The 12,566-nt window shown below is 38.6% G+C and overlaps 1 protein-coding gene across 6 annotated transcripts in view; it reads right to left on the bottom strand.

The window, feature by feature from the left end:
* Positions 1-1,068: 1,068 nt before the first annotated feature.
* LIN7A (lin-7 homolog A, crumbs cell polarity complex component) overlaps positions 1,069-12,566 on the bottom strand; it is a 131,502-nt gene continuing 120,004 nt past the window's right edge. For 4 of the 6 annotated variants that reach the window (XM_070507242.1, XM_044747306.2, XM_044747308.2 and 1 more), the window contains 2 exons: positions 9,459-9,680; positions 1,069-2,603 (listed from right to left, as the gene is read on the bottom strand). In XM_070507242.1, coding sequence (XP_070363343.1) covers positions 9,459-9,680 — 222 coding nt within the window. In that variant the 3' untranslated portion in view covers positions 1,069-2,603. Of the gene's footprint in view, positions 2,604-8,687; positions 8,820-9,458; positions 9,681-12,566 lie in introns of those variants that run through there. The other 2 variants (XM_070507243.1, XM_070507245.1) reach the window with 1 other exon arrangement.

The raw sequence follows: 12,566 nt of genomic DNA, 5'->3' as shown, positions 1-12,566 counted from the left end.
GACAAGTTGTGGTGATTTTCTTCCATTTCCCTCTTGCATCAGTGAACCTTAGGGAACCACATGGGCCCTCTCTGAGTCTTAGGGATGACTACTTTTGATTAAACTTTAGGGGAACGCTTACATTTCAACGACTAGATTTTAGTGAAGCAAACTGGCCATTTGACTGGTCCTTTGTATGTAGGACCACTGTGACATGTAATCTGTCCCTAGATGCCTTCAGTGTGATGGATTGCCCCTCACTTTGACAAAAGGCTTGGCGTACATTTGTTAGCACTTAACATTACGCAAATGAAGCATAAAATACACAGACTTTTAGAAAACACAAATGTAACGTATCTGCTTATTTGATACTTGCTTCTGTAACACTATGACAATATTTATATTGACGTGAAAACATGATCAATTAATATTAACCACTTACAGCTAAATGAAAACATACTCACCTTAAGCTCCAAATGTATACAATGTATTGAAATGTGTTGAAATGACCATTTTCTCATTACAAGGGTGCATTGATTTCCCTTTATGAGAATCTGTGGCATTGCCTGAAGAGCTTTCACATTCTTTGTTAAATGATAACTAAAATATATGTTTTATTAAAGTTTTCTTATAAAAATGAGAACTACCTCTTTCAAACTGAATAATACTCACGTCATCTCCATTCATTCCCTTTAGTCATGCTTGTCTCTTTTGTAAAACTATTTTACATAACATTCAGGGTCCTGACCCTTGCCCTCCCCACCAGTTCTCTAGTAAAAAATGATATGTCTTCAAGGATGGGAACCTGTTGCCACAGCAGGACACTGTTGAAATTGGCATACCTCCTCCTTTCCTTGCTGTTTGTCCTCTGTTGGGTGACAGACTATGAAGAGTAGCCAGAACTTGGGACTGACAATAATACAACCTGACAGGGCAAAATAAAATGTGCTGGGCAGTTCTGATTGGTTTTATTTTCATGAAAACAGTTCCTAAACTGAGCTTCATAAATTTCTAATCTGGAGGACTATCTGAAACGTGAAATTTATTGTATCTTGGGGAATCAATTTCTGCCTTTGAGAAAAGGGTATATTTAAATATTTGCTTAGTTTTCATGATCTATCTAGAGTGTTTTAGCTAGAGATTTATTCTTTTTTCAGGTACATTTGTGTGCTTAACGTATTTAAATGCCCAAATAGTTATTGCTTCCTATTCATTCCATAGAGTCAAATCAGACTTACGTACCTAGATTTATTGTAAGCTGAAAGTTATGATCTGTATAGCTGGCTCTAATAGATCATTTTCCAGTAAATGGTACTTTCTGAAAGATGATATCTCATTGTCTATTTACCTACATGAATATGTGTAATGAAGTAGGTATCTTTTCCCTCTAGATGCAGCAGCATCTTTTCATTCACAAAATCAATATCACTGGTTTACATATTCCTAATTTCAACAGGAATAATACCTTTGATCTTAGATTGCCAAAAATATCCAATTTCTATTTGGGAATACTGATCTAAACTTTGTATGACATATATATGTGTATATACATGCATATATACTATAATTTAGTTTTGTAAAGCCCTAAGCTTTAAAATCTCAAATAGACTTTTATGACAGCACGTCAGTGTAGGTAAAAAGAGTTTAGATTTCTCCAGAGTTTATCAATCAAAAATATAAAACTTAACAAAAAATATTGAGAGCAGGGTTCGATATAAATATCATGAGGATCAGTTCATGAAGCTAGGTCCTTTGCTAGTATTCTCTTACCAGATTCGTAACACTTGGTAAGAAAAGACCTAAGTTTGTAACAAATACACTCTGATAATATATATATTGTGGAATAAATATACATTATATTCTGTTAGAATTAATAATAATAGATATAAGCAATACTTAAATTAAAAAAAAACTACAGTAGTAGAGTTCTCTATTCTTGCTTCTAGCAAACTAAAAGTTGAGCTAAAATTTCCCCACTACATTAGTGCATAATAAAATTTATGGAAACCAAAAATAAAAAGCCAATTGCTTCTAGAACCTGAATGGAGTACAAATATAATGTAATAACTTGCCATTTTCAAGAGGGGGATAGAGGTTGAATTCGCTATTAACTGGAATTCTAACTCAGACGACTCAGCAATGCGATTGGGGAACAGGTCAGGGTGAGAGGCAATGTGTAGGTTTCTTTTAAGTGGTGACAACTTTGAACTGATGCAGTTTGAACCACAGGCTAATGAGGGATTTGTTAGTCTCTGGAAAAGCTATAGACCCAAGAATAAGTTAATCCTGGCCCTGGTGATTTCTCTGAAAGTCATGGACTTCATTCTTCTTATACTCTTTCAGTCTGCAGACTGGAAAACTCTCCCTTTACACATTGAGAATTCCCATCACACTGAATGGAAGGTCTGTGTGTGTAAAGAGCACGTGAGCAGCAGGGGTTCAGCCCTAGAGAAAGAAGGTGTCGAGTTGCCATGGTAAAGAATTTATACAACACGTGTTCACAGCTTCTTGATAGGTATAATTATCAGTATTGTCTTTTCCTTTGACTATGTGCTAGGATTCTGAAGCACGGTTTCAAATTTGTGACTATCAGATGTTTGATCAAGTAGCTTTTCTCCAAGGACCTGAGGGGGAAAGAGTGAAAAGACATCCGTGATTAGTATTCATTTGTCAACTAAAATGTGCTAAAAATACCACAAGAGCATGTGCTATGTGAGAACAGCAAGGAGTATTTTGGGCGCTATCATTCATGTTCAATCTTCCACATTTGAAAAAAAAATTGTTTCATGTTTGCAAAGGAAGTAATTATCAAATGAGGATGGAAAAGACACAGTTCTTCCCTAAAATGAAATAAAGAACACCAGTTTGGAAACATGTAAAACATTTCTTACTCCCAACTCCAGATGATTCTATTTTTCTTCACGAAGGCATACGATAGTTAACCTTTATATTGCAACTCAGGGCGATTAGTGGTACTCCTGTTGAGGTGAAGGCCAGCACAACCTCTCTCTGAAAGGCTGCAAGCACCAATATCCCTTCTCTGAAGCAGATAGGCTTGTTTCTTCTCCCACAAGTTCAGCCTAACACTGAGTAAAACAGAGTAGGCAGCTGCCCATATGGTCAGATTTGGGAGAGCAGCACCCCAAACACTTCCCCCACACCTGTCACTCTTCCACCATTAGGGAGTCATTTTTTTCAGAGAGAGCAGTCGTTTTTAATCTGTATTTTTTTCTCTTTAAAGATTTTATTTTTTTCCTTTTTCTCCCCAAAGTCCCCTGGTACATAGTTGTATATTCTCAGCTGTGGGTCCTTCCAGTCGTGGCATGTGGGACTCCGCCTCAGCGTGGCTTGATGAGTGGTGCCATGTCCGTGCCCAGGATTCGAACTGAGAAACACTGGGCCGCCTGCAGTGGAACATGCGAACCCAACCACTCGGCCATGGGGCCGGCCCTTTAATCTGTATTTTTAAAGCTGAAGATATTTTTATTTCAATGAATGCAGAGCGCCATATACAAAACAGATTTTAACAAACTGCTCTGGTTGACATGAAAGTTGGGGGCGCCTTGCAATCTGCCTCTTCTGCATCAACACTCGCCAGCTGCCACGCCTTCTAGAGATGGGCCTCAAAGCCCCTGGGCCAACAGAGTGGAACTGAAAGCCATGCTTGAGGCCCCTGGGCTTCTTCCTGAGCCACCCAACAAGATAGGACATGAAAGCATGATCTGCCATTAACACTGTAACCACTGCAACACGACGACTACTACTATTACCAGCTACAATTTATTCAGAGCTTGCTAATTGCCACATACTTTAAGAGTTTTACATATTTTTTCTTATTTAATCTCCACAACAGACCATTTTACCGAGTCTTATATTGAATAGCTTCCTACAAGTCCCTTAGCTACCAGGTGACAGAGATCTAGTGACTGAGTTTTTAATGAACAAATTTATCATAGAGTTACATGTCCCAAGGGAATGGGACTTAGGACAGGTGAATTTAAGAGTCTTAGATCTCTTCATCTATCCAGAGGGGAGCAGGCATGAGAGACATGCCAGCACCTGAGAGAGCACTGGGCATCCAAAATGTGGGTCACTGAAATGCACACTAGGAGGAACCTTCTGCATCAAATGTTCTCACTATTTCCCTCATTCCCATGATTTATAATTCAACAGATTAATGATTTTTTTTGAAATAAAGGCGTCTTTTCCGTGTTAGTGTAAAATTTTTTAATCAAATTGATTTGCTAACTTTTAAATGAGCCACTGTGGCAGGCAGAATAATGGCTCCCAAGATATGTCCACCTCCTAATCCCCAGAACCTGTGAATATGTTAGATTCCATGATAAAGGGAAATGAAGGTTGTAAATGGAATTAACGTTGCTAAACAGCTGATGTTAAGATAGGGAAATTATCCCGGATTATCCAGGTGGGCCCAATGTAATTGACAGTGGAAAAAGAGAGAGGAGAGAGAGTTGGGGAAGCAGATCTGACAATGGAAGCAGAGGTCAGAGCAATGCAATGAGAGAACTCGACCACCATTGCTGGTTTTGAAGATGAAGAATGGGACCATGAGGCAAGGAATGCAGGCAGCCTCTAGAAGCTGGAAAAGGAAAGGAAATGAATTTTCCCCTAGAGCCTCCTAAAGCCCAGTGAGACTGCATTGGACTTCTCTCCTACAGAATTACTAGATAATAAATTTGCATTATTTTAAGCCATTAAATTTGTGATAAATTTGTAGCACTGCAATAGGAAACTAATCCAACTGTGAGGATGAAATACTTTGAAGTATGGGGTACGCGTTTGGAGGTAAGTGGTGGGGTGCATTGGATAACTCCAACTCTAAGCAGCATGGGAACGAGTCCCTGGAAAGCTCCTGCGAACGTGACTCCAAGGGTGGATAGGGGAATGCGAGGGCAGGTGCCAGTGAAGACAGAGGCAGAAAAGCACAGTGTTCAGGAGACAGAGGCTTGGAAGCCCATGTTTCTGAGTTTGAATCACAGCCCTATCACTTATGTGGGGGATCAGAATTTGCCACCCCAAAATGTGCATCTCTGGTATGAAGAAACTTTGACCCTCCCCATGACTGCCTAAAAGAATTTAAGACAGAAGGCCTGTCCCAGGAAAGAGCTATCACCAGAGATAACTATACTGTAATATAAAGTAGGTGTGATAGACAGGGAGGCACCCAATAAGGCCCATTTTTATCAAAGTTCTCTCTCATTTGGTTATAGATGGCCCAGAAACATTTGTTTACCAAACATTTGCTTCTCCATCTCCATGTAAATTGCCTTCCTCCCTTCTGAAGTCCCAAACTACTACCCCCAACATCTTCTTTTGTCTTTAGCTGAAGACGATATTTAAGGTGGAGGCTTTGGCCATTTTGGCAAGTTACTTAGTTTTCCTGGATGTCTTCCGTGTATACATATTATTAAACTTTGCTTGGTTCTCTCCTGTTATTCTGTCTTATGTTAATTTAATTCTCAGACCAGTCAGAAGTACCTAGAGGGTAGAGGAATAATTCTTCATGCCTTACACTTACTAGCTGTGAAATGTGGTATAGATTTTTAAAAATCCTACATGCTTCAGTTTCCTTCTTTAAAATGAGATTAAAAATAGCAACTAATACTTATAGATTATTGTGAAGATTAAGTAATTATTAAATATATGAAGCACTTAGAAAAGTTCTGGGCACACTGTAATTGCTTAATAAATGTTATCCAGCCTTATGATGATTATTTCTGGCCCAGTTTTCTGCTTGGTAACTCTGGGTTCCTTGGTTTCAATTTTATCAGAGTCAGCCTTTAGTTCCAGGTCCTCTCAGTTGGGTAGCAGTTCCCTAGGTCAGATCACCAGGACCATGGCTGTGGCAGTGGTAGTAGAAGGTATAGAACAGTCAGTAGTGGACAAAGTTAGATAAATAGGGGCCTGAAGAACAGGAGGAAAAAGAAATTGGTGAGGCCACTGGCAAAGACCAGCTGTACTCTGTATATCTGTTAAGATCCAGCCTGGTTTTGAACAAAATGAATTCTCTACCCCAGATCCAGCAATAGAAGGTCAGAGAAGTTAAATAAGCTTTTGGTCTTGAATTCCTCAGAATGGTGACATCTCAAGGAGTATTTCTCTTCCTTCCTACTTTTACTCTTTGGTAACTGGGTGAAATATGGGTGTACATGCAGTCACACTTTTAAAATAAGATACTTATCAATGTTATGCTTTCTCAAAAATAGTGGATATTGCATAAAAAAAAAACCATATTCTCTGTCCAGATTTCTATATTATAATTGTATAACGATCATATCTTTTACATCTTAAAAAACATAATCTATTCTTCCCAATTATCAAACATGGAACTTACGGGAAAAGACAATTGAGTTTTGCTTTAGGACAGTTTAAAATTAAAAGTAGGCATGAGAGATATTCTCCACACACTACTTGCATTCAGCCTATTTTCCATTTGTATCCAGCACTTACTATTACTGGTAACTTCATAGCTTATACCATCTCAGATAAAAAAAATTATTACTTCTCATTTAGAGAATAGAAATTGCATTTCATGTGATAAACAATAAGACAACATCCGACAAGTATTTCGCTCTACCTGGTCTTTGCGTGAATTATCAAACTTGAAAAAAAAAATCAGAGTTCTGCTCAAAGTAAATAGGTCAAGCTAGCTTCAAATCTCTTTGTAAAAGCAACCATAGCATGAGTTAGCAAGTGTAACAAATCCATTTAATCCTTAAAAATCTAATTAATTAAAATTTGAACAAGAGGTAATGTAGGTCTCTTTGACTGAATTCACCATAAAATCCATGGATGACATGACTTGGTTGTATTTCACTTGTACTTCAAATGGCCACTACAGCTTCATCTCAAGGGGCCACGATCATGTGGATTGCAAGTGCTGTGTTGGCAAGCATAACTATAAATTTCATGTTTACTTAAATAGAGCTTTACCATATCCTGTGCGGGAAAAAACATACTTTGAAAATGCCTTTTAATAAAAATGTTCATCTTTCATGATGAGACAATAGGAAATTCTGAAGCAATTTAATCAAGACTGATGGAAGTGGAATTGAGTACATGGCCCAGCAAATATTTATGGCCAAGTTGTCTACTTCCAAAGATGCCTGAATGACCAGAAAATATTATGGTCATTCAAGCTTTATGTAAGCTTGGAAGCTTTTAGTAAGCTTTAGTAAGCTTCCAAGCTTATGGAAGCTTTTAGGAAGACCTCAGAAGTCTGAATGACAACATATTTCTTTCAAAACACTTCAGAACAATTTTACTGTGGGCCAGTGTGGTAAACCAGTTAGGAGAATTGTTGCAAGTCTGTATTACTGAGGATGGGAGAAAAAAAGAGTGGAGAGAGAGTCAATGTTTGACTAAAGAATAGTGGACTGTTATTTGCAAAAAGATCTTTGGGATCTGACGGTACAAATGGAAAGTAACTTTACATTTGGAGTGGATAGAGAGGAGAAAGGTATGGACAAAATGACTTCTCCATATGTGTCCATATCACTCCATCTCAAGGATATCATCCTAGTCCAAGCCACCATATCTCTTGTTTGGACTACTATGCAATAGCCTCCTAAGTAGTCTCTGCTTTCACTCCTACCCTCCAAAATCTGTTCTCCCCATAGCAGCCAGAGTGATCTTTTTCAATACATAAATCAGATTGTGTCACACTCTTGCTTAAAAACCGTCAGTGGCTTCCATTGCAATCAAATTTAACTTCTCTCAGTGGTCTAAAAGCTTTCTGTGACCTGGCCCCCACCTATCTCACTGTCCTTCTCACTTTTTATTCCCTAACTACCCCGGCTTTCTTTCTGTTTATCAAATGTCAAATGGCTCATGTCTGCCTTAGAGCAACTGCATTGGCAATTTCCTCCTCTTCTTATGCTCGCTTCCTGGCTTCTCCTAGTCATTCAATCTCAGTTTAAATGTCACCTCCTTTGAGAGGTCTTCCCTGATCACCTAATCGAAAGTCACCACCTAGCCAGTCTTTATCAAAGTACCCTATTTCAACTCTGCAAAGTACAGGTCCCAATAGGACATTTTTATTTACTTGTTTATCAACTATCTCCTCCAGCCTGAATGTAAGTATAGTGACAGCAAGGACTTTGCTTTGCTTAACCTGTTTCTACAGCCCATTGGGCAGTGCCTGGTCCATAGCAGTGCCAAATAAATATTTATGGTTGAATATTGTAGTTTTTACAATGGAAGGTAATTTTAGATAAAGACACCAAACTGTGGTATATATAATAAAACTAGCAGACTGTAAAAGAAAGATACCTAGTTGGATTTCCAGGATTGTCTGAGGACAAAGCCCATACTCTTTTTACTTCCCCATGTAGTTTCTCCTTTCTGTGTCACAAAAAAATTAAAGTCTCATATCATATTGAATGTTTCTAATGATAGTGCAAATAGTAATACAATATTAAATGAGTTAAAACCACCAAGACCCACTGTCATCCTTCCAAGAACATTGGAACCTTATTTCAAATACACATTTGTAGACATCATGGTGTGGAAGTATCCGATGATATGAGCTGTCTCTTCCAAAGGATAGTAAGGAAAATTTTTATAACTCCAGAATATCTGATGTTGGCAGATGAAATACCTGGTAGAGTAAGAAGGAAAATAATCCTATGCTACTCGTAAGTGTGGTTGTGGGGACTCCACTGAAGCTACTGCAGCTTCATATCATTCATCTAAAAAAGGAGCTTTTAATGATACTTACCTTGAAAGGTTTTTCTGAGGATTAGGGATAACATGTGAGAAGGGTGCAGCACGTAGCAGGCACTTCAAAGATGGTGATTCTTACTCTTCACATTTTTTTTCTTGAATTTTGAAAAAATATATAGCAAAACCTGACTTAGCATTCTTTGTCACAAAGTGGAATTTAGAAAAAGGCAGTTGCATTTTAGACACATTTTAAGTGAGCACCCAAAGAGAATTTCAGAATCTCTCAGATCATGGACACCGGCAGGTCTCCACTTCATTCTTTTCAGTTGAGCAGTTTTCTAATAAACTGTTCTTTAGTATTCTAAAGGGGATCTTCCCAGGATCAGCACTATGTGGTTGTTTAGGTTGTATACTGTGCAACGGCAGCCAGCCAAGGCGGAGAGTGGTGACTGGAATCCAGCCCACAGTCTTGCCATCTTGCTATGTGTCTAAGGAGCGGGGTTTGCACAGAGCCTGCATTTTCCTAATTTGTATAAAGGCATCTATAGTCTGTACCTGGCCCTCTCAAAGTATATTATTTTTCAAAATAGCTTACATTTGCAGGGAATATAGTTGAATGACATGTAAAGTAAGCAATCATTTTGTTTGCATTTTCTGAGATCATTGTTTTTTGTTTGATTTTTTTCGATTATTAAATCTAATGACTTTGTTCCAGCTGTCTAAGAAACTATTAAAAAAAACCCAAACTTGTATGTGGAAGGGACTTTCCTTGTATGGAAGAAGGCGCTTCTCACCTATGACATGTGGTTTTGCTGTGTTTGTTGCTGCTGCTGCTGCTGTTGCTGCTGCTGAATTAGCAATTGCTGCTGCTGCCGACGCCGGGCTGTCCGTAGCTTTTCAAAGCGAGCCTCCATTTCTTCCAGGACTTTTGGGGTGTATCTGACCACCAGCTTGACAGTGTCCTTAGCGGCCTTGAGTAGTTCCACAGCTTTCTCATGGTGTTCTCCCTCCACACTCTGAAAAGACAGTGACATTTCTTGAAGGGGAGAGCTTCTATGTTCTTTTCCCTGAGAGACAAATCTGAAATGAGTATCATATTAAATCCCAGTTTGAAATTTGAAGAAGGCATGGCAAATGGTATTTACTGCCATCAGCATTGCTATTTATTGCATTTGCAGTTGGACTATAAGCAGGTTAGGCTGCTATAGGGTAAAGAATGGGTTGAATGGGATTCAAGTTAGGAGGGTGAGAAACAATGAAGACCTAGAAGGTAACGCTAACATCTAGAATGGGGTTTCTAAATTTCACCTGGAAGAGTAAATGCACTAGTCAGGAGAATTTTGAAAAAATTAAAAAATAGTGATGAAGGGGGACTTTCCATTCAGATATCAGAATTATTAAAAATCTACAATAAGTAAAACTGTCTTATTGATGTAGTAAGAGACAGTAGATAGAACAGTGAGTTCAGAAGCAGATCCATCATATGTAAAACTTTATTATATGATAAAAATGGAATTTAGATCAAAGGGGAAAAATATTGTCAAATAATGATGCTGGAACAGATAATAATTAAATGATACAAAATAATGTAGACCCCAATCTTAGTCTATGCCATATATAACAGATTGATTAAACATTTAAATGTAAAAGTAAAACCGTAAAACAACTAAAAGAAAACATGGCTGAACATTCACCATCTTGCAATGCAAGAGGAATTCTTAAGTAAAATACCAAGGAAAAGAAATCACAAAATCAGATTTAAAAATTATAAGTTTCTATGTCTCAACCACCATAAAAAGGTCAAGTAACAAACCAGAAAAAAATATTTTCAATATATGACCGTCAATTCATTAATATTCTTCAAATGAAGAGCTCATATGAGTCAATAAGGATCTAAGCAAAATGGGCAAGTGAACACATGGACAAATAATTTTAAAAACTCCACAAATGTTCAATAAACCTGTGAAAGGATGTTGGAGCTCCATAGTAATCAAAGAAATACAGGTGAACACAAAGTATTTCATTTTTATTTTAAAAATGGTAGAGATGTATTTTTAAAAACAGGCATACTTTGTTTTATTGGCTTTGCCTTAGTGCATTTCACAGATACATATTGTATTTTTTACAAATTGAAGGTTTATGGCAGCCCTGCATTCAGCATGTCTACCAGCACCATTTTTCCAACAGCATTTAATCACTTTGCATCTCTGTGTCACATTTTAGTAGTTCTTGCAATATTTCAAACTTTCTCATTATTATTATACCAGCAAAGAGATTATGACTCTCTGAGGGCTCAGATGATGGTTAGCACTTTTTAGCAATAAAACATTTTTTAAATTAAGGTGTGTACGTTGTTTTCTTAGACATAATGCTATTGTCCACTTAGTAGACTACAGTATAGGGAGTGACATCAGTGACATGGCAGAGTGAGCTGTTCCCTTTATCTCTCTCCCTTTGAACTACAACTAAATGGACATTCATTGACCAAAGGAGCTTACCCACATAGCACAAAGGGACACCTGAGAGACCCATGCAGCTATACATCTGAAGGTGGATGGACTCGCTTCCTAGAAAGTGGCAGAGATAGGCGAGCACTCCCCTACACTTCCTCCGCAGCCCTATGCACATGCCCAAATACCTTCCCAGCCAGCACAAGTGCCCATAGTACTGTTGCTGCCTTGAAAGTGGGATTGTAGTGTGGCGTGACTGTGGGAAGGGGTGGCAGCAGCCCAGAGCCTGCAAGCAAACACTATCCTGGTTGGTGGGAGAGCCCACCCTGCTGCTGTGGTCCCAACAAGTGGCCTAGGCTTGGACCCTGTAAAGAAGCCTGGCCCAACAAAGACAGCAGCTGGCATGACCATAAGAATAGGCGGTGGCAGATAGACATGCACGCAAAAGCTTTCCCAACTGGCACAAGCACCCACAGTACCACTGTGGTCCCACAAGTGGGAATGCATCTGGGCCCAGAGGAAGACCTGAGCCTGCATGTGAATGCTTTCCTGGCCAGTGGAACCCTCCACCATATCTGCACAACTTCCAGCAGATGGGGTGGTATCAGAAACACAGCTCCTGCTTCTCCCCAGTGGTTGCAGGTTGCATCTGTGACCTGATACTACCACAAATGCCCTGGCAAAAGATTAGTTCATCAAACACCATGAGAAACTACAGCAACAATTCAGAGCAGGAGGAGAGTGATGAATCTCCAGAAACCAACCCTGAAGTCACTGAAATTTACAATCTAAATCAGAAATAAAAGCTTTCATAGATAAACAAAAGCTGAGGGAGTTCATCACCATTAGACCTCCCCTGCAAGAAATAATTAAGGATGCTCTCACACCTGAAAAAACACCACAAAGGTCTACAAAGCTTTGAGCAAGTAGATATATAGACACACAAAATAAGAAAACTGCAGCTCTCTTTCAGAACAGGGTAGCAAATACTTAATTATAACTTAAAAGATAAAGGGAAGGAAAGCATCAAAAGTAACTATAAACACTTCGACATCACAAACTCACAAAACAAAATGGAATAATTTGTGACAATAATAACTCAGAAGGAGAAGAGGAAAGGGATGGAACCTGCTTGTGTTAATGGTGATAAGAGGCTATCAGAAAATGGAGTATCTAATACATGAGATCTTTTATACAAACCTTACAGTAACCACCAAGCAAACAATCAGAGCAGAGTCACGATTCATTAAAAAAGAGAAAACTGAAAACTCCAGAAAACATATCTCAGCTCTAAAGACAAACATAGGCTCAGAGTGAAGGGATGGAAGATGATACTCCAAGCAAACAGCAAACAAAAGAAAGTAGGCATTGCCACACTTATATCAGACAATGCAGCCTTCAAGATAAAAAGGACAATAAGAGACAAGGAGGGGCAATATCTAATGATAAGAG

This window comes from Equus asinus, chromosome 4 (genome assembly GCF_041296235.1).
Source record: "Equus asinus isolate D_3611 breed Donkey chromosome 4, EquAss-T2T_v2, whole genome shotgun sequence".
NCBI lineage: Eukaryota > Metazoa > Chordata > Mammalia > Perissodactyla > Equidae > Equus > Equus asinus.
This window is presented reverse-complemented; position numbering and strand designations above follow the sequence as displayed.